At 39.2% G+C, this 26364-nt stretch overlaps 1 protein-coding gene across 1 annotated transcript in view; it reads right to left on the minus strand.

Annotated features, from left to right (window-relative positions):
* Positions 1-836: 836 nt before the first annotated feature.
* CYP19A1 (cytochrome P450 family 19 subfamily A member 1) overlaps positions 837-26364 on the minus strand; it is a gene marked incomplete at its 3' end in the record, with an annotated part of 28787 nt that continues 3259 nt past the window's right edge. Inside the window, exons 2-9 of the mRNA XM_079769782.1 lie at positions 23852-24002; positions 14596-14750; positions 11411-11587; positions 8712-8826; positions 5797-5911; positions 5192-5354; positions 2582-2823; positions 837-1088 (exon numbers count right to left, since the gene is read on the minus strand). Of these exons, the coding sequence (XP_079625908.1) occupies positions 837-1088; positions 2582-2823; positions 5192-5354; positions 5797-5911; positions 8712-8826; positions 11411-11587; positions 14596-14750; positions 23852-24002 (1370 nt within the window). The remainder of the gene's footprint in view (positions 1089-2581; positions 2824-5191; positions 5355-5796; positions 5912-8711; positions 8827-11410; positions 11588-14595; positions 14751-23851; positions 24003-26364) is intronic.

Below are 26364 nucleotides of genomic sequence, written 5' to 3' on the forward strand. Positions count from 1 at the left end.
TAGCAGATATATGGTCCTAATTATATTTCACTTGAGTAATTACTAAGTTACCTTGTATTACCCAAATCTGCATCTATTATAGAAGAGGTAAGTGGCTGAAGAATGAATTGAGAGACTGAGAAAGGATAGTCTTTTAACTATTTAACTTTTGGATAGTCTTTTAACTATTTAACTTTTGGATAGTCTTTTAACTATTTAACTTTTGGATAGTCTTTTAACTATTTAACTTTTGGATAGTCTTTTAACTATTTAACTTTTGCTACAGACAAGTCACATGTGGATAAATAAGTTAATTCAATATAATTCATAAGAAAAGTCAAATGCTGAATTTGTATTTTTCCAAAGACTATGAGTGCTACAGTCCCACTGAAACCAAATCAAATACTTAGTCATACTAGTAGGTGTGTTTGGCTCTAGGCACCCAGACATTGGCCTGGTCTTTCTAATCAACTTGAGTGCTTCTGCCCCAGACATTCAGCTGCTCTTGGGGCAGGGCAGTGGCGATCTCATTGGCAGCCAGATGTAAGTTTTGCTGATGGTCTTTTTTTTCCAACACGTGTTATGAAATTGGGCCTTTAAGACTGCAGTTTCTTCGCTGACCATTTCCCCTGCAAACTCTTGGCCTCTGTGTTTTCTCTTGCTCTGTTTCTCTGGTTTGGACAAGATCAGGCGACCAATGTCTCTTAGTTTGCTGACAACCCATAGGAGGTATGCCTGTAAAATGCCATAGACCACCAAATGTTCACTATGAGGATGATGCTATCTGGCAAAGATGAATGGTTTTCTTGTGAACTACTGATGAGAAGTGTTCCAGAGTAGGTACTGACCAATCTTCTTCAGCATTTGAGGCACTTGTCTGAATTTCTTGGGATAAAAATCATATCCAGGAAGTTGCTAGTCTCATCTGGGTGCACGGCCAAGTCATTTTTTACCTGCATCTCATCAACACATACTCGACCTGGCGGTGTCTGCACGTGGAATCGTCTCAGAAGTGTAACCAGGATGACTTTCATCATCACCATGGCGATGTATTTCCCTGCACAGCTACGGGGCCCAAAACCAAATGGCTGAAAATACCTGTAAGGAACCTATGAAAATGATCAGACAATTAGAGTTTTAAAGGCTAGAATCATATAGTCGCTGTTTGATTTACCCTGAAAATACTGGTCAATCATAATGCTCTGGTTTGGGGTCTGAGCAATACTGCTCCTTCACTGAGATGAATGACTAACCCAGGTAAGCTCCTTTGTCCATCTAGTTTGACTCACTCCCTGTGCTACACACACAACCTTGCTCAGTACCCAGTTTTGATTTTCATATAAATGTGCTGGGTAAAGCAATGCAAATCATTTTATTACAGCTAGTTACTCAACTAGCTCTCTGAGATGGCCACAACTTTACTACTATTCTGCAAATCAAAAAAGCAAAGACTACTTTTGTGAAATGTCATATAACTTGATGACATTTAGGGAAAGCTGCAGATTTCTGACCTAGTAGTGCCAAGTATCTAAATATTTTTAGTTATGCAAAAAATTAATGGATACCACATCTTCTGTCTTGTTCACATTTGGACTTGCATAGTGCATATCATATAGTAGATTCCCACTAAGTCTTTTTTTCTTAATCCTCACCCAAGTATATGTTTTTTATTCATTTTAGGGAGAGAGGAAGGAAAAAGGAGAGAGAAGCAGCGAAGTGAGAAACATCGATCGGCTGCCTCTGCACATGCCCCAACTGGGGATGGAACCTGTGCCCTGGGTATGTGCCCTGACTGGGAATTGAACCTGTGATCTTTTGGTGCATGGGATGACATGCTACCCAACTGAGCCACACTGGCCAGTGCCCAATAAGTTTTGTTGATCAAGTGTCAACATGGCATGGGTCACTCATACAGAAACAGGAAAAAAATTAGAGAACTGGATTATCATTTTTCTATACCATATGCAAATGGAAAAAGAAGGCACTTAAGGGAACTATCTGGATAATATGGGTTAAAAAAATCATTGCCTGAAATTTGACAGGAAGGAAGCAGAACTCCAGTATACTTCAATGACAGAAAAAGAAAAAGCTGAAGCTCTTCTAGTTACCGAGTCCTGTTTAGAATGGGAAGTAGTGCTTGTGGGGCCATTTGGTGACCCAAAGGCAGACTACAAAGACCAAATCTTTTGATCTCATTTGATTTCCACCTGAAGCAGAAGTGGACTTTTTTTTTTGGTTTAGGTACTGCTGTAGCTGAATGTACATGATAACAAACTGGTAACTTTAAATAGAAAAGTAGTTGGTTGGGTTAAACAAAATTTGCCTAGTTTTAGTCAAATTCAGGTCTTGACTTTTTCACATTTTGACCTATTATGTGGCCACCATGTAGATACTTCCCAGAGCTAGTGACCCAGCATCCTTGGCTTGCAGACAAATGTGGTAGCCATGATTCAAGCTAGGGAAAATGTGTGTTTCTGGTGAGGATACAGAGAGTAACAAGTAAACAGAAAGAAATGTACATGGTGCAAACACAGAACCAGAGAGGATTTAACAGCTGACATTTTAAAGAGTGGTGTACTTGGTTTTAAGGAAGAGCACTTACATTTTTTGCAAAGTTTTCAAGAGTAAATTCATTAGGCTTGGGGAAAAACTCAAGTCTATGCATTCTTCCAATATTCAGGATAATGTTAGTCCCCTTTTTTACTGGGTAACCATCAATGATGTCATCCTGTAAGGCTTTGCGCATGACCAAGTCCACAACAGGCTGATATCGCATGCTCTCATATATGAAGTTTTCCACCACTTTCAATTTCTGAATATCATCAATTCTTATGTCTCTATCACCTATGGGAGCAGATAAAAAGGACAAAGAAGTAATGTTAGTTTAAAAACATGTAATGGGCATTAAAACTTCTATAGCTTCCACTGAACAGTTTGCTCTTGTTTGGAAAAAATTTACATTTATAATTCTAATGCAAACCAGCCAATCTGTGTGTTTTATAAAAATTCATATTTGAAACCAATTATCTTAAAAGCTGTGGGATTTTATAGAAAAGCCTGGATTTTTCTAAAAATCCAGGTAACACTGGACTCACCTCCCCACATGGCAACAATGGGCTAAAGTAGAGTGGCTGATGAGCCTTTAGAGGGGCAATCCCTCTGCAGTCTCATGTAGACCTACCCAATTTGCTCCAAACATTTATCTGCCTGGCCTCTGTAGTCTTTGTGTTTTGCTCCCTACTCTAAATTCTTGGGGAAATTTACTCCTCTCTGGTCAAAGCAAGATAGTGACTTTAGTCAGTTTCAGTGACATTTTCTCCTCTGGTTAACTGTGCAGTCATCTGTCAGAACACATCACTGATGGCCTCTCCTCCCCATCTTATTAAGAACAACCTGTTGAGATAGAGTGGCAAGAAGCCTCTTCTCACCACAAAAAAATGGGTACCTCAGATCAGCCCTGGGTGTGCTGGGGATTGAAGGACACCCCCACTGTCTCAGACTGGCCTGACACTAGTCAAAGAAGCTCGAATTACTCCAAGAATTGGTAAAGCTTCAGAGTATCCTCAAATGAGCTACCACTTTTTGCAGAATCAAAAATAGACCAGGGTCCTGAGGCAGCCCTGTCTCCTGTACAACTATGCCATGCAGGAAAGGTCTCATTTGGTCAGAGAACTCTTAACAGCCTGGCCCCTCACATGCTGCTCCTTGTATACTCTAATGGGTCTATGGAGCGTGTTCACCTGGGATGAAGAGGTAGAAGGGAACATGACGGAGAAGGTAAGCAAAGGCGTACCCTAGGAAGGAATTACTATGAGTGTATATCTAGAGGCAACACGGACACATGTGCTTTGCAGAGGTCTGTTGAAGTGTCAGAGGGACATCATGGGTCACAAACACTTTTCACTTCTCAAGGAAATTGTATGAAAGGCCGTGTTCTCAAGAATAATTCTCCTACCTCCTCCCACTTGTTCCCTGAACACCTCCTATGATCCTCTCTCTTAACTACACTGAGCTTGCTTGTTGAAGTCTTCTCCCACCAGTCCATGAGTCCCATGAGTACAGGGATGACATTGGCTTGTTCACCGCTGTGCTCTGCACCTGGCATAGTATCTGTAACCTGATGGGGACATTCTGGGATTTGGAGCCTGGGTGCTCTTCTGGCTTCTTGTTATCTGACTTGCCTGGCAATTTCCTACCTTCAGCCATGCATTTGAAGACCCCTTCCCTCACATATTTAAATTTTGTCAACTATTTCAAGCAGCATTGAAATTATTTTAAAAAAATAGTATCTTTCCATAACCAAATAACTTGTTTCACAAGGATTGGGCAAAGTCAAGAGAGAAAAGTCTACATCATTATTGATATCTTGCTACATATGTCAGAGTATGCTCCTAAAAAGATTACCCATGTGAAGGACATTCCAAATAAGGAATTCTGTTTTCTCTCAGAAAGCAATTCTGACTTCAGTGTCTGATAGCATTTCTATGGAAGGATGATGATGTCAGGAGCAGTGGGCAGAATGATGCTGAGGCTGGGGCAGAGAAGGGAAGAGGTAATGTTGGAAATTGCTTGAGCAGGGGCCAGGGGCCCTTACAGAAGAGGAGGAATGGGTCAAGGGAGGAGAGGCCAGCACCACTGGACTGGGGGAGTGGAAAGCCCATCACTCCCCTGTCTCTCCTCCTCCTCTGCCACCAACTGGAAATTCGTTTGCGAATGGACTGTTTGAAATCCAGAAACACTGCTATAAATGATGCCATTTCCCTAATTGAACCCACAAAAGCCTTTGTCACTGATAAGATAGGCAAAAAATTGTGCTTGATAAAATTTTAAAAATACAAACAAATATGACCATAGAGATGTGTTTATGTGCACATAAGAAAAAGAATGCACAGTGGTTTCCCCTGGGGAATGGGAATGAGGCTGGAGAGGAGAGTGGAAGGAACTAGGGGATGTCACTTTCTACTTTATACATCTCTCTATCATTTGATTTTTTTCAGTGAGCATGTATTATTTCTATAATAAAATAAAACACAGAAAGAATTATATTTTTAATCTATCTGGCACTATGAAAGTGAGACAAAAATGACTTGCTTTATTGTTCTCTGGGTAGATTATTACAAAGATTTTGTCTGACATCAGATTTTCAGGACATAAGCTGATATTCAGAAGAAATTGTTTTCTAAGCTTTATTATTTATTTGATGAATTCTTACCAACAACACTCTGGATTTCCTTCATTATTGCCTCTTCAATGTTAGGGTGCTTCGTAATGAGGAATAGCATGAAGAACACAGAGACAGACATGGTGTCTGGGGCTGCAATCAGCATCTCCAATATACACTGGTTCACATTCTCTCTTGTCAGGTCACCACGCTTCTGAATAATTGAAAGAGGGGAGGAGAATTGGAAAAGTGAACAAAAATTTCACAAAAGGAGAGGAGGTGACATTCAAGAGTCAGCAACCTCACCAAAGTGCAATCATACAAATTACATGTCAGTAATTGACTATGAACATTTTTCATGATCTTCAGCTGAAAGCTGAACTATTAATAAGAAATTTTCTATGTATTTAGTGTCTTTGGACTCTTCCATTTTCATATTTTGTATTTTGCAGACACAGTAGCTTTAGTCTGAAAGGTCAGTCTCACCAGAATGTCTAATGAGTGGGCCATTTGAGATAGATATTATAAAAGAGCTGGAGCAAATACTTAGAAGCCGAACTGTGCAACACAATTACAAGAGGGAATTTTTACACACTGACACAAAAACAGTCTTACACATGTGTTGTGTGAAAATTATGGTTAGTTCAGGTCAGTACCTCAGCAAAAATCAACTCAGTGGCAAAATCTATACAGTCTTCCAGTTTGTCTGCTGTGGAAATCCTGTGTCTTTTTTCTTCTATCAGAATTTCTATGGCATCTTTCAAATCCTTGCTGGAAAAAAGAGTCAAAATATAATCTATCTGTACCCAGTTAAGACATGTAGAAAAATTGATTAATTTGCCATTTACTTAAATAAAATTATCTGCTGTAATTTAAACCATCAGTGCTTATGAATAACTGAATTTATACTTAATTCTTCACAAATATCCTTAAATTACAGATACATTATACTTCATGTTAAGGAACCAGAGTTTCTAGGCACAGATAGCAAAATCAAGGCTGTAACCTCTAGTTAAGGGTTAGAAACTGGTACCAAAAGCTAAATCCAGTCATGTTTTCCGATTTTTTATTTGGCCAGCACAGTGTATAAATGAAAAACTCCAAACCAAAACCAGCGACTGTCTCAAGTGCGGACATGCACATTCTAGTTTGCCACGGGCACCTCCATTTTCTGTTGTCCTATATCCACCCTGCCCGCTTCTATTTGCCTGGCCTGCAAGACTATTGAGTTTGAGATTTCTGTTCTACACAGTAAACTCAAGTGACTGTTCATTAATTTTAATACTTATTCTCATACCTGGCAGTATCTGCCACATAATAAATGCTAATAAATAATGACTGAATGAATGAATGGCTGCATAAATATGTATAGGCATTTTGACAGTGTGGGAGAGGGAAGAGCTCCTTGGACAAAGCGTCAGGTTCTAGTCCAGGTCGTTTTCTTTCTACAAAACCTACTGTAAGTCTCTGAGTCTTACCTCTCTTTTAAAGTAAAGGGATTAGACTAGATGAACAATGAGGCCACCTTGAGATCTAAATTCTATTATTCTTGGCTTTGTCTTTAAGTGTATATGTTCATGGATGTGCGCCCCAGTCTCAGGGAACAATATTCTGTATTACAGTAAATGTAATACAAACACCTTATTAAGGTGTTCTGTGACTGAAAAGCTTTAAACTTGCCAAAATAAAAAGTAGAAAACAATATTACTGTAATATTGGGAATTAAAAGAAGCAAACATATAAAATTGAATAAATAAGGATGGAAGTAGATATTCCAGAATCCTTTCCATAAATATATATTTAAGGTATTAGCATGATAAAGACAAATACTGTATGATCTCACTTATATGTGGAATCTTAAAAACAACCCCACAAACTTGAGCTCATAGATACAGAGAACAGACTGGTGGTTGCCAGAGGTGGGGGGTTGGGGCTGGGGGGACAGGCCAAACAGGTGAAGGTGGTCAAAAGGTACAAACTTCTAGTTATAAAATACGTAAGTCCTGTGGGTGTAATGTAGAGGATGGTGACTATAAATAATAAAGAACACTGTATTACATATATGAAAGTTGTCAAGAGAATAGATCCTAAAAGTTCTCATCACAAGGAAAAATTTTTTTTAACTATACTGGTATATGGTGACGGATATTAACTAGATTTATTGTGGTGATCATTTTGCAATCGAATCCCTATGTTATACACATGAAACTAATATGTCAATCATACCTCAATAAAGATATTGGCTTTATTGCAAGGCCATGGAGAGGAGGAAATTAGAGGATTTCTCTAGGTCTTTACTGCTCTATGTCATAGGAGATATAAACTAGTGCACTAACCACTGACAAATGTTATATATAGTTAAGTAATTTCTTTAGAAACCTAAAGAAACTGTTATACAGTCTCATCAATGAGTTTCTGTGGGCCTCCTGGCCAAGACCAAAGTCAAACAAATGACCAAGAACTAACACCAAACCTGACACCAGTGAAGTGATGAATGAATCCTTTATCTTAGTGACTCAAGTCACAATGAGCAGTGGCAGAAATAATATTTCTACCTGATACTCATTTACCATATGAGAATATGTAAAGCAACATCAAGTTGGTTTCCTTCCTGGAGACTAATACTATTGAACTTAAAAATATATGAACGGGATAAAGTTGGGTCTTCAATCAAGTTTGGGAACTTTTAGAGATGGGGAATTTAAAATGAACATAGGGAAGGAGAAACTAACATATTCAGTGCCTACTATGGCCCAAGCTCTGTGTTAATTGCCCTGTGTATAGGATCTCATTAACTTATATCTCCACTCTGGAAGGCAGGTTCTGTTTTACTTTAAATAACTTCCTAAAATCATTTTGTTACTAAGTGATAGGTACAGGTTACAAATCACATCTGTCTGCCTTTAAATCCCACAGGCTTTCCACTGGTGATTTAGAGGTGGCAGTGTTTAGTGGCTGGCTACTTCCACTAAAAAACACACCCATTGATTAACTAAGGCCATTGGGCATTTGTCTAGGTTTTTTGCTAGACTAGTCTAAGATCAAAGCAAAGCCATTTAATGATGGTTTTAGGATCCCTAAATACACAAGATATATAATTAAAAAAATAAAACTCCCACACATTTTACTGAAGTTCATTATGAAAAAATTCTTTTGAGACTACTGTCAATTCCTACAAGTTGAATTAAGTTGACACAACTAGGAGAGGATTTCATGATTCCATTTTTTCTAAACATGCAAAAATAATTTTGACAGATAATTATGACAGGTTCATCCAGCCCTTCTGTTCAACTCAAAATACACTGCAATGTTTTAGTTCCAGATATGGAGCTCTCAGACCTCCCACTTGGCCCCCTTGCTGAGAAGCTGCCCTGGTCCAAGGTTTCCTTTACTCTTTGGTCTAGCCACATCAGCCAAATTGATGTAGAAAGTGTTACATCAGCAGCTTCATCAACATCTCTCTTGTAGGCCCTTGTGGCCAGAAAACTTGCTGAAGAGGGAAACAATAACAAAGACACAATAAAAAACAATTCAATCTCACAGACAGATTTTCCAAACTTGTGTTACTTACACAGACTTTTCATATTTTTTGTATAGCCAAGAAATCTTAAAGAAGATGTCTGGTTTGAGAAGGAGAGCTTGCCATGCCTGAAAATAACCCTGGATTTTAATGACGATGGCGTTTTCTGGAAAAACAAACAAAAAAGAATAAAGCAATTGAGCAAAAACAAGCCCAAGAAGAGTACTCTGAACAGAAAAGACCCCTGTAGATTCTCCTACCAGTCTGGGATTCTAAGCTGGGCAAGGTTCCACCTTCAGCAGCGTTCTAGCCATGTTATTGACACTAGACAAGGCAACACACTAATTTATTCTGCTTGGCATTTCAGTTGACCAAGTTGACCAGAGATTTGCCAGTTTTAAGCTTAGTATTAAATAGAGTCTCAAATCTTACATGCCCATCTTTGACATGATCCATGTCTCCTGTTTTTCTGGACAGTGAGGAATAAAAGGATCCCTGGTAATTATGGCTGTTGTGGCCTCAGTTCTGGCATGTGGGAGGGCAAAAAGCCACACCACTCTCCTGTTAGGCTGCCAACAGTCACATTTAAACTTCATTTGGTGTTCGTTAAGCAGAGCCATTAGGTGAATAATCTACTTGGATTATGTACCTAATTAATAGTTTTTCATTGTATTCCCGCCTCATTGTGCTTTTTTCAGATTTTTTCATAGCATTCCTCATATAGCTTTCATATTTATGTTTGGTTTAGAAAGTAGAATTCATCTTAGTGTCTTCAGTGCTTGCCTTGAGCCTTGTGCATAGTCAGCTCTTAATAAATGTTTTTTAAGTAAATTGAAAACTAGGGAAGAGAAAACCCTGCTTTTCCCAAATTATACAAACATTGATTTTTCAGCTGCTAAATGCGAGCCACTGTGCAAGATGCTTTGCAAAAGGGACTTCACTTGATCCTTACAATCTTTCTAGGGGAGCAATAGTGTCATCCTTTGGCAGATGAACAAACTGCAGTTCATAGAGATTGAGAAGCATGCCCAATACCACACAGCAGTGTGGCAGCCCACCCTTGGGCTAGAGCCCAGTTCTGTCGGATCCCAGGACGATGTTCTTTCATCTTCATTGGGTCCCTGAGACAAACAGAGTTTAGCAAGGACCAGGGGAGGAGAAGGGAAATAAAATAACTCTGCATGAGTTATACAGGTTCTTAGCATCACAGTCTGTATCCATAAGTTAACAGACATTTATAGTTCCCTTACATGATCCTTCCTAAGAATCTAGGTTAGCAGGGAACCGAGGGGCAGGGACCTATAAAACATGTTCCTGCCAAACCTGAGGAAAGATGTGTATAAAACAGGCAAGCTGGGATTGGAGTCCATATCTGTGAGGGGATCAGGCAAGAAGGTGTGACTAAAATTCCATAAAGTGAATGGGGGCTCCTGTGGCTCTTGTAAGGAGTAATTGAAGAGCAGGGAGATGAGGTAAGGAGAGCTAGAGAAGAGGGAGGGAGGGCTTAGGGCTTGTCTGTAGTCCCTATGTGGTAAATCAGGCAGCAGGTGTTAGAGCAGGTGTGGGCAAGTGTTAAATTATGCCTTGTTCTCATGCCTGTAATGTTTCCCCTCAGGTCTGTATGTGGCTTATGTTCAGATGTCTTCTCTGCAGAGGCCTTTCCTGACCACTCTCTCCCTGAGAACCATGTCCACTTGCACTGACCTGTCCCTTCACTTTCTATTCCTTTGCTCTGCTTTGTTTTTTCTTCAGAGCACTTATTATTGATTAATATATTATAGGCAAAGTAATATTGCTTGCTATATTACTTGTTATATATTACAATAAGTATATATAATTACTTGTTTACTGTTCGTATATCCACTGAAATGTAAACTCCCTGAAGCCAAGGACTTTGTCTTGTTCACTGCTCTATACCCAGAACCTAGAGCCTGACATGAAATAGGCAATCAATAAATATCTGTTGTATAAATGTATGAATCAATGAACACTGCAAAAATTAATTCAGGAAGAATCACACGAAGCTGGATAACAGCAGAATGGAATTAAGCCCAGTAATGTTTGCTTTTAGGTGGTGGTAGAGTTTCTTGTATGTGTTTTAATGTTTGTTTTCTATAGCAGTAAGGAAAGTGGCTTCTTGAGTGAGACATCTTGCTAGGGTTGTTAAAAATGCTAAATGACAAACTGTATGTAAAGCAACTTTTTACACTGCTTGGTACATGGTAGATACTAAAGTAATTAATCATAGCTATTGTACTTATTTCCTGCAGCTGCAAACAACACCATCATCATCATACAGAGTCAAAGTTTTCATAATTAGTAGGTTTGAGGGAGGGGTTTGTATGTATATTTAGGTGTGTGTGTGTGTGTGTGTGTGTGTGTGTGTGTGTGTGTGTATCATGCCCCAAAAGAATGGTTGAAAATGATTAAATATATCAGTTTGTTTGGTGGGAGGATACATTAACGACCAAGTGAACTGATCACATTTGTGAGTTTTGACTTGGGTAGAATTCTGTTTCCTAGAGCAATGACGAGAGATACAAAAGAAATAGATGGCCCTGCTTTACAGAAATTTATATCTTATAAGTGAACAAGGCAGACACACTGGGAAAAATACCTTAGGAAACCTTAGAGATGTTGAAAGAAGAACATGTAGAAAACAGAATGGTTTACTTGAGGCTGCCAGGCCTCTTATCCCCTTGTTAAGTAAAGGGCAGAATGTCAAGTCATGAAAATGAAGATTTCGGTACCGTCCAAGGGGATCCCCAGGAAGAGCATGTTAGAGGTGTCCAGCATGATGCGCCGCATGAGGGTCAGCACATCGACAGTGCCCGGCTCGCTTCTGACCTCCTCCAGCCTGTCCAGGTGCCTTATTATCGATTCAGCACAAATTGTCACCATGCGCACGAGGCCAGGGCCAGACAAAGCTGAAGAAAGCGCATCAGAGAGTGAGCCATTATGAACTCCAGGACACACACAAGCAGACGATTTTGGCTTTTTATGTTTAGAGCTTAATCATCCATACTTTTAAATTCAATAACTACACATATAAAATAAATATAAAATTTTCATATTTAATCTCCCAATTTTCTATAAGAATAGATCACCTTTATTGTTAAAAATGAATGGATGAATGAATCTTATTTTAAACAAACTATTCAAAGATAAACTTTTCATGCTATGGTAAATAATTTGTGAGATTGCAAGTGAAACATTTAGTACTGTGGTCATAAATAAAAAATTAGTGTTTTCTTCATATTTACTGTATATATTTTTCTCTAAAGAAGGTTTAGATTTGTCCAGGGTGATATTATTTTATGTTTCAACAGGTGGCAGGATGTTGCTACAGAACCAGTCAAACTCTACCTTAACTATTTCATCTAATGTGGTTCCTTTTAAATTTAATTTATATGTTTAAAATGCTAGTCTTATAAGTTATTAAGAGTGCTTTTCTCTTAATTTTGGTTTCTCTTCAAACTACTTCCAGATTTATTTTACTTAAACAATGTCATATTAGCTAAGCGATTCTTTGCTTAGCAGTCTTCCCCCCTGGACTGGGAATTCTTTAAGGGCAGTGACAACCTGCCATTAGCACTACACTTCAAGTCCATAGTACTTAGTGGCCCTCACAACATATTTGTTGAATAGAGGAGTGCATAAGCGGATGAGTGAATGAATGAAAACAGGTAGAGTGCACTGGCTCTGATCTCACCCTCTGCTCTGCTCCTGACCATCTGAGTAGCTAGTGGCTTCTGATGGTAGATGATGTATCTTGAGATTTTAACTCTTAAAGCCCCCTTTCTCTCTTTGTTCTAAGAGCAATCTTCCTTTTTATGTTTTTTATTATTCAGACTTGCTATTAAAGTCAGAGTCCTTGAGCCACACTGGCCAGGGCCTCTCAGTGTGCTTTAGATGGCCTATTGGTCTGTGCTCTGTAATCTCTGCACACGCCTCAACCATACACATCATTGAGGAGGGTGTCTGGCAAGGTACTCTGCTCCCTCTCCCATTATCAATTCCTTGAGGGCCAGCATCATATCTTGTTTCTTATTGTGTTCTGGGTACCTTATTCAATGAGAAGACAGTAGTTTGTTAAACAAATGGATGAGTTTCGAGTTTCTATCAATTCTTGCATGTCAGAATAGAGAATAATGGTATATGATAGTTAATTGCTCCTAAATACTAGTTCACATATTCCTAATATAACTGGGCCAAATGATAAACTAAAATAAAACTTCTATTTCTATAGGATCTTACAGCATGGTTTCATTTATTTTTTATAATAACTCTAGAATTCAAGTTCTATAGTGTTTATTACTTGTTAAGGATAAGGAAACTACAGCTCAGAGAGGCTGAGTGACTGCTCCGAGGTCATATAACTAGTAAAGTGGCAGAGCTTGGAATAGAATCCATAACCTATAATCCTGTACCCTATACTCTTTTCATTAACCTATTCTGAAATTTTGTTAGGCCTAAGAGGACTTATCTGCCCCAATATGAATAGTTGTCCAGACCCTAATCCCTGGAATTTGTTAATATGTTACCTTACATGGAAAAAGGGACTTGGCACATATCATTAAAATTAAGGAACCTGAGATGGGGAGAATATGGTGTAGTATCTGGGTGGGCCCTCCTAATCATGTAAGTCCTTAAAAGCAGAAAACCTTTTTAAGTTGAGGTCAGAAAGAGATGTGATGACAGAAGGATGGTCATAGAGATGTGATAGAGAAAGGACTCAACCCACTTTGAAGACAAAGGAAGGGGCCACATGCCAAGGAATGTGGGTGGCCTCTGAGGCTGGAAAATGCAAAGAAACAGATCTCCCAGAGAGCCTCCAGAAAGAAACACATCTCAGCTGATGCCTTGGTTTGAGCTCAGTGAGACCCATGTCAGATTTGACATACAGAATTGTAAAATAATGTGTTGTGTTAAGCCACTAAGTTTGTGGCAATCTGTTATAGAAGCAAGAGGAAACTAATACAAAAGAGTCTACAACAAAGTTGTGTTGAGTCTTTGTGATGGACAGCTCAGCAGAGGGGAATCAGCACCCAGCAGGAACAGGCATAGCTTTTCCCTGTCTCAGCAGCCACGCAGGAGATATCTGGGTTTCCTGCAAGGTCATGGAGGAAAGAATATTGATGGTGCATGGTCATATCTAAAATCCATCTAGCCAGTTGCCATCACTGACAACATTTCCAAGGCATGACTATGTTCCTTGATGTTAATGTCAAAGTCTGGTTACGTATATCCCCCAACAGCTTCATTTCCAGCAGGACTCACTAGATAAGGAGACTTGGGTTCTGGTCTCTGCTCATCCATGACTTGCTATGTTGGACAAAAATCACAACCTCTATAGGACTGTGAATTCAATTATAAAACTCAGAGGCTGATGAAGTGACATATAGAGTCCTTCCCAGTTCTAAAATTCTTTAATTTTATTCATAAGTTGCTTTCTGTTAAAACATCTGGATGTCAGCCAGTGATTTAGCAAACACATTGTTGGCTATGTTTAAATCAAACATATGGCAGACACACTCAATTTTTAATCGAATGATCCTAAATTTAGAGCCCTATCTCTTCTTCATGCCCATAAAATCACTTTGTGCGTTAACCAGAGGAATGGAAGTTGTGGTAGTTAAAAACATAGGCTCTGGGGTTGTCTCCTATGAATGTTTGGATCATGGACAAGTTATTTAACCTCCTTATTCCTCAGTTTTCTCATTTGTAAAGTGTAGGTGATTAGAGTATTTTACCACCCAGGATTACTGTGGGATTAAAATATCAAGTATTTAGAACAGTGCCTACTATATAGTAAATGTATAATGCACGTTAGCTCATAACTTCATTTCAAAATTGAAGCAGCAGAATTTAAGAATAAGTTCCAAAAAAGGATCATTCACAGACAAGAGCAGAAGGTAGCCAGGCACCTGATTACCTTTTGTAAAGAAAGGTCGAACAACTTTCCAGAGGTCTGGATTATTGTTAAATATGATGCCATTCTCATGCATGCCGATGCATTGCAGCCCAAGTTTGCTGCCGAATCGGGAGATGTAGTGATTGTGCTTCATTACGTGGAACATGCTTGAGGACCTGCAGAGAAAGCAAGCCTTGGTGTTAATTTTTAAGGATCAGGAGAACTCCTGGTGATTTTTGACTACAGGTGGCTCTCTTAGCAAATGCATGTTGAGCTACATGCCATGCATGATTTCTAGTATTCATATTGAATAAACACTTCTCTTAGCACAAGAACATCCCTCTCCAGTTGGAAAATGTCTTCCTTTTTTTACATTTAAAAATTTATTTATTTATTTTTTGGTTAATTCTCACCTGAGGATATGTTTTTCCCCATTGATGTTTAGAGCGTGGAAGGGAGGGAGGGAGGGAAGGAGAAAGAGAGAAACATCAATCTGAGAGACACATTGATAGTTGCCTCTGGCACACGTCCTGACCCGTGTATGCTCTAACCACCGAGTAAAGCCGGCCAAGGCTATTTTAAAAATTATTTATTTTATTTTATTTTTTTCCATCACCATTTATCCCCTCTAAGCCCTCTTCCATCTCCCCCCATAACACCATACTGTTGTCCATGTCTATGACTTCTCTCTCCAAAATCAAGTTTTTGAAAAACTGCTTAGATATTAACCTCTGGCACTGGGAAGATAAATGAATAATTTAAGTAATTTAACAATCAGAAAGATAGAGGATAACAGGAAAATTATTCTCTTTAGGATAAAGATTAGGGTGGGTTTATTGGATGGGGTGCAAGCAGCACAGGAGAGGGAGAAAGGGGAAGAGCCGGGATGAATGACTTTGCCTTAATGAGGTTGTTTTGTTAATGCCTGTGAAAAACACATTCTCATAGAAGACACTGGGCCAAAACAACTCTGCTGGCTGAGCGGATTAGGCTGTGAGCTAATTAGCCAAACCCTCTCACTTGTGATGGATTCCATAGTCCTATTTAAACTTTAAAAGAAAGCCCCTGAAATAATGGTAGTACCATTAGGTGAAAAAAATCATATGTTCAAATCAAAACACTCTGTATTAAGGAAAATGTTCTCTTGACTTGATTCCAGATAATATTCATCAAATGATCCCAAGTTTTAGACAAGTTTCCCTCTTCCTAGAAACAAGAACAAAAACAGAAAATCCAAATGCTTCTGTTTATATTTCAGGGAGTTAATTTGGCTGACAAACAGCTAAAATCTTGTCCTGTATAGAAAAACCATGCTACAGAGAAGATTGAAATTCTTAACAGATTTCAGAACTCTAGCTTTTCTTACCTTCCTTGACCTCATTCTATAATTAAAGCAGAAAGGAAGTATTTTGTCTATTCTTTATTTACAAATTTGTATCTAAAATTTTTCAGTGTTTAGAAGACAAGCCGAACACTATTTTTCTTGCTCTCACCCCTGGAGCATTTGTATACTACATTAACCACACTGGCCTGTCCATTTATGTTTTTATTACATAAAATAATTTATGTGGTTCTCTATTGATGGATGTTTGTCCACTTATTTTGAAGAATTACTAATCAATTAAAAAAAGAAAATAAGAGCCCTCGCTGGTTTGGCTCAGTGGATAGAGCATCCGCCTGCAGACTCAAGGGTCCCAGGTTTGATTCCAGTCAAGGGCACATGCCCAAGTTGCGGGCTCGGTGCTCTGTGAGGGCCTATCAGTGATTTTCTCTCATCATTGATGTTTCTCTTTCTCTCTCCTTCTCTCTTCCTCTCTGAAATCAATAAAAATATATTTAAAAATAAATAAATAAAACTCACGTTTATCACAATGTTTTTTTGTTTTGTTTGTTTTTAAAAGAAAACAAGAAGCCCCAAACTTAAATGCAATGAAATGTTAGTTAATAAAGATCTAACTTTTAAAATCAATGTGTCCGCTAGGGGGCACCAACATCTCAGTTATTTTGAGTCCCAGGCTCAGCCTTGGCAAAGGATGAAGCTGTCAAGACAGAAGTGATACACACACAGCAAGCCAAGTGTGACTGGCGGGCAGACAAGCAATTTCAACTAGGTCTTTTATCAAAAGTAGGCTGGCTTTATCTAACCAGAGTAAATTGGGAAATGAGTAAGAGAAGGTTGGTGAGGAACAAAGAACCAGGCCCAGAGCTCTCCAGCACTCAGTAGCACATTAGAGAACTCGCCCCGCCTGAGCTTGTACACTGTAACACCAGTTGAGGGAGATGTTATACTGACACGTTGGGAAAGTGAGGATTTCTCATCTTGAGGAGAGACTGAGGGAGTCCCCAAGCTCAGAGGGATAGAGGGTAGTGTTAGTTGTCTGGTAACTGGAGTCACTGTTCTTTAAACATAACTAAAATAAAAAGATATCTCCAAAGATAGCAAACCTACTGTTTATTCAACTTAAGTGGTAAGTGTTCTGAGTTTAAAGCACCCACACGTCTATGGCCAGGTTCAAGAGTAATGAGCACTAGAAATATGGAGGAGACAATTAATGGAATAATTGGTCCCCAACATTTGGAAATACTTGCCTTGTCTAGACCTGTTCTGTGCCTGAAGTTTATGCTCCATTGGTCTATCACCTTTTCACTGTCCTTTGCCCTTCTAATATCCTCACTTACCCAGCTTAAGTACTGGGGTCATTGCAAGAGATCAGACTGTAATCACCCTAACCAAGTGATTACATTTAGTATCATTAATAGTGGGACAACCTTTCCTTGTCTCTTGATATGAAGCAGTCTGAAATGCCTGTATTACCAAGGAACTATTATTACAAAAATGTTTACCCTGAATCTAATTAAGCATTTAGACCTAATTTTCAATTTATAAGAAATGCAGGGAATAGAAAAATATGTGAAATGACACCATAATCAAACAATGTGAGAAATTCAGAATGTGGGACAGCCTACAAGACAACTGACCTGGTCTCTTCCAAAGATCAATGTCATGGGGAGGGGAGGGGAGGACTACTCTTTTAACTTTCCTGTTCATTTGAACATGTTCTCAATAGAAAGTTTGAAAAATATTTTATTATCAACCATTAAAATCACTCTCTTCCATGCATCCTCAATTCCCTTGACCCTCTCCTTACTTTGCCATAGTTGTTTGGTAAAACCACAACCCTGGCTAAACCCAGTTCTTCGCTTACTCTGTGCTTTACACGTGGCAGTTGAATGGCACTGGGAACTGCCTCCCACCCCCATCCCCAGCCCCACCCCCACCCACACACTGCTGACAGGTCTCAGTTACATTTAAGTGGGCCCTTAGTGCAGCTAGCAAGTCTACTACATTTCCCTAGTCCATTCACTCCCTCACTCACTCTTTCAGATGACTGTTGTATCCTGCCTCCTCTCTCTTCAAATGTTCCACTTCCTCCCCCCTCACTCTCAGTTAAAGACTTTATTTCCAATTTTACTGAGAAAACAAGCAACTGGAATCTCTGCAAGCTCCAACCATCATGATCTGTGCCCATATATTCAGCCTTCCCTCCTATTCCTGTGGATGAAATTCCTACTTTATGGCAAACTGCTTGGGAAATTTATTTCACCTGCTGCCTCCAATTCTTCTTCCCCCATTCTTTACTCTAGTCAGACTTTTGCCTTCACCACTCTCTTGTCCCCACCTCGCTCTTGTCGAGGTTATCTGTGAACTTCCTATTGCTAAATGCAACACTCAGATCTCTGTATTCACATGTTATGGTTAGCAATCCCCTCTTCCCTGATATGTATTTGTCACCTGGTGTCCAGACCACCATCCTCTCCTGGTTTTCCTTTATCTAGCTTCCTTTGCTAGTTTCTGACTATGGTGGAGGGTCTTGTAGCCCACAGGAAGGAATATATCTGCCAAGAAGGACTCCTTGTGGTTAACTGTGCCCAAATTCATAATCAGAATCTAGCAGCCATTGTTTACATGCACACTACATATCAGGGAAAAGCCACAGACTGAGCTGCCAATCTCCCTGCACTGTGTTCTGCTCACTGAGCCAAACCTTATAAAGGAGTTACTAGAATCATATTTTGACCAATGGATTTAGACCTGCCCTGTCCAATCAGAGCTGCATGGCTTTCTCCCTCACTTTCTTGAGGCTTTTATGTCCTCATTTGTATCTTTCCCAACCAATGAAAGCAGCTCCCTAAGACCAATCAAGATGTGCTAATCCAACCATTCAGGACAGTGCTATTTAGAACAATCAAATGATGTAAATTTGGATTTCTCATTTGCATAAAATGGATCAATCAGGGTCCCAGATGGGCACTTTATATACGTGAGCCTCCCATTTGCTTCGGAGGTGCACACTTTCAGTTTCCACTGGAGGCTGCCTTTTCGTGGTTTGCAAACTGTTTATCTGAATAAAATTACTCCTTTCACCACACCACAGACTAGGGACTCCTGCTGGCATTGGATTGGTAACAGTGAGGTTTTGTTGACAGTCAGAAGGCTTAGACCTTGCTTCTCAACATCCCACTTAGATGTCTACAAGACCTGTCAAGTCAAAATGTCTGAAATGGAATCAAAGCAGATTTCTCCCCATCCCAAACTTGTCTCACCTATCTCACATAAGTCAGTATCTTCATTCTTGCAGGTGTTCAGGCACAAACTGTGGCATCACCTTGACTCTCACACCCAATATCCGGTCTGTTAGCACCTATTGGTTTTGCCTTCAAAATATATCCAGAATTTTATCTCATCATCTTATTACCTCACTGCTCTCACCTGGACCAGCTACCACCATTTTTCAACTAATTTCTCTCTTTGTACCCATCCCTTGTCCCCTCACCATCTTTTCCTAACAGAGAAGCCAGAATGATTCTGCTGAAACATGAATAAGTTAGATATGTCACTCTTCTGCTTTAACTCCTTAATGGTTCTACATCTCACTCAGGGTACCAGCCAGAGTTGTTATAATGGCCTGCAAGGCCCAACAAGATTTTGCCATCTTATTCCCTCTGTAACCCCATCTCCACTACTCTTCCACTAGCCATATTGTTATCCTTCTTATTCCTTAAATGTTTCAGACAGGCTCTTACCTCAGTGCCTTTGCATTTGCTGATCCTTCTGTCTGGAATGTTTTACCTCTAGGTTTCTGCATGGCTTTATCCCTCACTTTCTTTAGGTCTTTATTTAAATGCTATTTCTCAATGAGGTCTACCTTGACCACTTATTTACAATTGTGCTCCCAACCCTACAACAGACCCTCCCCATTCCCCTACTTTATTTTAATTTTCTGTGTAGCATATATATCTACCTGTTAACTTTGTGAGCAACCATCCTAGTTGCTCTAATAAATCATTCTAATAAATCAGTAAAAAGACTGAGATTGTCCCAGTTTCAGCATTAAAAATCCCACATCCTAGGAAACCCCATAGTTCCAGGCAAACTGAGATGGTTGGTTACCCTACTGATATACTATACATTTTACTTCTTCATTGTTAGTATATTAACAATAGAACAATGTATTTCTCTATGACAGTAGGGATTTTGGCTGATTTGTTTATGATATCCAGAGAACATAGTAACTTCTCAGTAAATATTTATTTAATAAATAAATGGAGAATCAATAATGACTATGATAACTTAGGATCATCCAGTGTTTAGTATTGAGAATGGTAAATTCTCAATAATTATATGTTTAAAGAATAAATGAATATGTCCTGGCTGGTGTGGCTTAGTTGGTTGGAGTGTTGCCCTGTACAGCAAAAGGTCACAGGTTTGATTCCTGGTCAGGGCACATACCCAGGTTGCAAGTTCAATCCCCAGTTGTTTGGGGCGAGTACAGGAGGCAACAGATAGATGTTTCTCTCTCCCTCTCCCTTCCTCTCTCTCTAAAATAAATAAAAAGAAAACATATCCTCGGGTGAGGATTTAAAAAAAACAGTAAATGAATAAATTTCCTAAAACATGTACTATAACCCTAATTGCTATGTTAATTGCTAATATATATGTAAATATGACCCTAATTAGCATGTCCATTGCTAATTCTGCTTTATGGATGCTATCCACAATTTTTTTTGGTATTCATGACAAAAATAATTTATGTATGACATATAGTGTCATGCACAACTTCTGTAGATCCTCATTGATTTAGCACATACCCAATTAGAGAATTGTGCATACTTTATGTACAGATGATTAGATGGGCCTTCCCCCAAAGCCTGGAGTTGCTCAGGCCACATCCCAGCAACACTCATGCCTGCCCAGCCCCCAGCCCCACCCCCGCCCCTGTTCCTGCCCTGAAGTTCTGCACCCTCACCACTTCAGAACTAAACTGTTTAGAAAAGTTGAGCCATAATCTCTACACAGTTATAATGACTATAGATCTCAAACTTTTCAAAAGAAAAAAGATCTGGCAAACTACTCATATAAAAATAAAAAGCTTTCTGAGGTCCAATGGGGTCTTTTCAAGAGGTACAGGTAGTCCTGGAAGGGACCTGAAGAACAGGCAGGGAAAGGAGATAGGGACAAACATGTCCTATTCCTGTCGGGGGCGGGGTAGGCCCTTAACAAAATTGAGTGGCTCAGAGGCAATTAAAAAGAACACAAAGACTCCAACCAGTGAAAAGCCTGTGAGGACAGGACAAAGAAAGAACTGGAAGAGCTGGGGGAAAGGGCAGGATGGGTTGTGTCCACATCTCCAGCACCTGACTTGGTTAGGTGGCTAAGGTGACTTTTCTAATTAAGACAGCAGAGTGGCTGGATGCCACCCACCCCTCACTGTAATGAGGATCCCACTTCAGGAAGTGGCTTTGGCTTCCAGGGAATTTATCTGGTGATGGAAGCATCCAGGATCTAAGAGTGATTTCTATTCTGGTTCCCTGCTCCTTTCTCCATGCGTCATTCTTCACTCCAATTCTAGTGTAATACGACAACCACCTGAGCTAGACCTAAGGGTAACACAATAAGACAAAACCATTCCAACTCCACTTAGTTGTTCCTCAAGCCCCAGGGAAAGGCCCCCTGCTCTGGAAACTTCTTACCTCCTCTCCCCTCTCAAGCTCCTCAGCACATTGGAATCACCTGGAGAACTCTAAACACTGCTGGTGCCTGAGCATTGGGGTTTCTAAAGCTCTCTGAGTGACTTTAACGTGCAGCATGGGTGAGAACCACTGCTCCAGATCCTGAGCTGTGGGCAGATAACCTTTTGGATGAATATCCTGTGGGTCACTGCACCTGTCTGCGGGGCGGGGGGGCGGGGGGGGGGGAGGGGATACGTGACAAGGAACGCAGATGCTGACTTGAGGGGGGATGACAGCTTGCTGTGCTGGGGATGTCCAATCCCCACGTCTAAATGTCATCAGTTCCAGAACATTTGGAGACTGCAGTCAGTTGCAAAAGTGAGTAAAATATTGATTTTTAAAATGAGAACATATCAAATTCACTCACATTTGGCTGAGCAGTTCAATAGCTCAAGAGAGTGAAATCCAAGAGTAAGCACGGTCTAGCCCTGAGAGGGTGCTTCTCAAACTTGAGTGTGCCTCCAGCCACCTGGAGAGCTTCTGAAAACACATCAGTGGGCCCACCCCAGGCATTCCTATTTAGTGGGTCAGGTTGGGGCCCAAGAATGTGCATTTCTAATAAGTTCCCAGGTATGTTGATGCTGCTGGCTGAGGGACCACTCTGTGAGAACCACTACGTTAGAGTGGTTTCACAGTGAACCGAATGAAGTGACATTTCCATCTGTTTACATCAGTTGTGTAAGCATGGTCTGCCTTAAGAGTGCAACATCGCCAAACTGAAGGAACAGAAAAAACCGAGGCAAAAAGTGAGGTGTTAGATTGGTCAAAAATAACATTAAAATAGTTAAAAATATTTGGAAGGATAAGACATTTTTCTCCCTCACTTCCTTCTTTCAGGTATTTGGTTCAGAGAATTGGGCTTTGAGGATAATATGGTGTTTTATGAAATGATATATGTAATATTGGCCTGAAAAAAAAAATCAATGTAGTTTCCAGAAATGCTTCACTTTACTTATGGGTGATAGTCTATGTATCTAAACAAATCATTCTAATAAATCAGTAAAATACCCTGGCCAGCCTTAGTTTGTGGGTAAAGCCCCATTAAGGATTATAAATATAAAAATTCATTAATGAGACAGTGTTGGCAAAGCTGCTAAAAATCTAGTAAAGATAGCTGGAAGTCTAGTCAAATATGCTCTTTCTGACATTCTCCATTTTCTATGATTCTATATAATAAAAGCTTAATATGCAAATTCTCCCCTTGACCCGGAATTCAACTGGGAGTTCGAACGCTCGCTATGACATGAGCTGACCACCAGGGGTAGCATGGAACATGGCGGATGTTGGTGATGCGGCGCTTCAGTGGAGGTACTGCCAGCCCCAATGGGCCCCGACAATAAATCAGTAAAAGACTGGGACCGCTGCGGGATGGTGGAGCAGGTGAATGGGCGGCACCAGGTCAAGGCGAGGTTCCAGGCAGGGCTGCAGGGCTGCAAGGCTAGGGGCACCAGCTGGGCCCCAACTCATGCCCCCAGCCTCACAGCCCACCCCAAGGGACCCCACCTATGCATGAATTTGTGCACTGGGCCTCTAGTTACTAAATAAGAAAACGGGTATTTCACAAAGCTAATTCTATACAATCAATGCATATTTGATTAATCCTGGAGTGAATTCAATCCGCTAAAGTTATCTAGAAAATATAACAATGGGGGGGCATCATTTCTTCTAATAGGCAATAGTGTTCCTGCTTTATTTAATAAGGTCACTCAGCTGGGACACTGGCATGCAGTCATAAATAGCATAGCGTCAGATGGATGGCTTCTTTATCTACTGTCTACCCTTCTAGCGGTGCCCAGTAGCTTGGTATTAGAAACACACTAGCAAACTGGTAATGTCAGATTTTTGTCTCAGGCATGCTTAGGAAAGCAGAAAAGATAATGCCTCTCTCTAAAGTATGTTTAGTTGAAACCAGACCATCTATATTCTCCACATTCACTGATTAGAGAGATTGTAAATACTTTCCCAGCTTTCCAGAGTTCTTTATCTATGGAGTGCTGGCTTCAGGCAAAGCCCATTCATTGTTTGTTCCACTTGTTTGCAATGTTAGATTCTTTTACCTAGGAATATCTCACTTTCACTGAACTAATAAAAACATAGCCTCAGGAACAAAGATGGCAAGATATCAAAATAAGTAAGTTTGTTTTTTGAATAGGAAAAAGCCCAGCTTTGACTTTAAAAATGGGTCTCTGATTATTAATAGACTTACTTGCTGATAATGAGTGTTTCCTCTCCACATACCCAGACTCTCATGAACTCTCCGTACATCTTGTTGTAGTAGTTGCAGGCACTGCCAATCCCCATCCACAGGAACCTGAAGTGGGAGATGAGAGGCCCAATTCCCATACAATAGCCAGGACCTAGGAAAACCATCAAGTCACAGTCAGCATTCCAGTTACACCAAAAAGAGAGGCTGCTTTTCTACTGCTGTTCTTGTTCTTTTTATACCTAAGTGTTTTTTCACATCTCCTGATGTATATCTGTGAATCACTAAAAATAAAAATAAAAAACACACAAAACCCAGTAAGCTTAACTAGAATTTCTTTACCCCTCCATGAGTAAAAAAGGAATTCATTGATTCATTGTCCACACCATACTAGTTCCATTTGGTCTCAATCATTTCATTCAGAATGAACTAGGGCATGTGTCTACTGTTTTCTTGCCATGTTAAATGGTGTCAGTGAGTTTCAAATACAAGTTAATCAGTCTGTCAGTTATAAGCATAGTCACCAGGGAAAGTGACAAACTGACAGATCTGTTTGACTGCCTAGTTTTGTCTGAAAACTTTTGGTTTAAATCCCCCAGTTGACCTAATGGGTGGATCAGAATTAGGTTGTAGTTTTGATATAAACTTTTATAAAAAATTTTATGGTGTAATCTTTTAAACTAAGAAAAACATGGTCTGCAAAGGTAATGTCCAAACAAATAATATTCATCCTTCAAAAAGGACTCAGTTTAAGAAAAGAATCTTAAGCTAAATCTCATTAGGCAAAATAAAGCTAAAACTTGAAGTAGGCAGTGATTCTGCTCAGTTTTTAGACCAGAGTTTTAGTCCTTCGATGTGGTTTTACTCAGCCACTTTCATCCTTTGCTTATGCAGACAAAGACAGAATTTTAAAAAATTAATTAATTTATTGATTCTAGAGAAAGATGAAAGGAGAGAGAGAAATACTGATTTATTGTTCCATATATTTATGCATTCATGTATAAATTGGTTGATTCTTATATATGCCTTGACTGGGAAGATGCTCCAACCAACTGAGCTACCCCTCCAGGGCAGACAAAGGCAGAATTTTGAAAACAGGAACTCAGTGAACAACTATGGAATTTTCTGTTGCTTATATCAGATATCAATCTTGGTAGCTTGAATTTACCAGTGATGGTGAAAAGTTAGACAAAGGCTTTTTGAAAAGATTTTAGGAATTTATGTATAAAGTATTAGTTTTCTAAATCTTTTCCTTTAATTCCATTCTGTTAATGAAATAGTTATAAAGCAAAACATGCACAACTGTATAAGGCAGTACTCTCATTTTTGGGGCAGTAGTTGTGTAATAACAATCTAAGCTTTTTCTTGAGTAATCTAAATTAAATGGTTAGTTCCAAATTTGGCAAACAAAGTTCTTAATTATGCAAGAGTTGCATTAATGTGGGCAAGACTGTTAGCTGTTTTTTTTTTTTTAACATGAAGAACTTTGTTCACATCTATAGAAGAAAAACATTTTCAAAGGGTTCTTAATCTTTTATACTAATAACACTATATTCTAAGTAGATAACTGACTTTATATAAAATAATTTCATTAAGTTCTTAAAAAGTTTTAAATAAGCAAGTTTAATTGAATATGTATTTCCTTAAAAATGTCATGAGATATACTAACCTGCTATCAATTGATATATGCATAATAACAAAATACTTTATTGGATAGTTACAACTTGAAACATTGTACATGATCCATAAATGTTTTCTGAATGAATTTTAAAAATTAATTAGATGTATATATAATATAGAAAGTAAACTTTTATATGTCATTCTTTTTTAGAGTATTTTAGGTTGCACTTATATTTTTATAAAAGTAGAAAAATATCATTGTATCAAATACATTTATTCCAAAAGAGGTCAAACATCTGGCTATTTGGAAGTAGATTTATTCAACATTTGCTTCCTCAATGTCCTAGGCTCATGAGAAACAAAGGCTGCACTTTTCATTTTTTATCAAAAAGTTTACTATTCAAATATAAAAGATGACAGTGCAGAGTTGTGTCTACTCAAAAGGGAGACTGCAATGAACTTTACTTAGGTTGGAAACACGAGTGTTCTAACCAGAAGAGAATTAGAGTGTTGGGTCCTTAGTGATCATTCATATGTTAGCTTAATTCATCCAACAAAAACTTACTGAAACCCAACTAGGTATAAACACTAGCTCCAAATTAGGGATTAGAGATGGGATGATAAGTGTAAGTAGGTCCCCAGCAGAATTCCGGGCAGGAGGAGAGAGTATGTAAAGAAAAAGTGCAAAATCAAGCAATTATAACACAATATGATCCTTTCATTTACACACATATCTTACACCTTCCAGTCAGAGAGAAGAATGCTCTAGGAGGGGAGAAACTTCAGTAGGACTTTAGGGAATCTGGTTGCAGCCACATATTAAGCTGCTCTCTGCTTCTCGGTTTTGGAGATGCTTATCTAGGCATGCAACAGATGCAGGAGCCGTTTTCACCCTA

The sequence above is a fragment of the Cnephaeus nilssonii genome (assembly GCF_951640355.1).
Source record: "Cnephaeus nilssonii genome assembly, chromosome: 4".
NCBI classification, from domain to species: Eukaryota; Metazoa; Chordata; class Mammalia; order Chiroptera; family Vespertilionidae; genus Cnephaeus; species Cnephaeus nilssonii.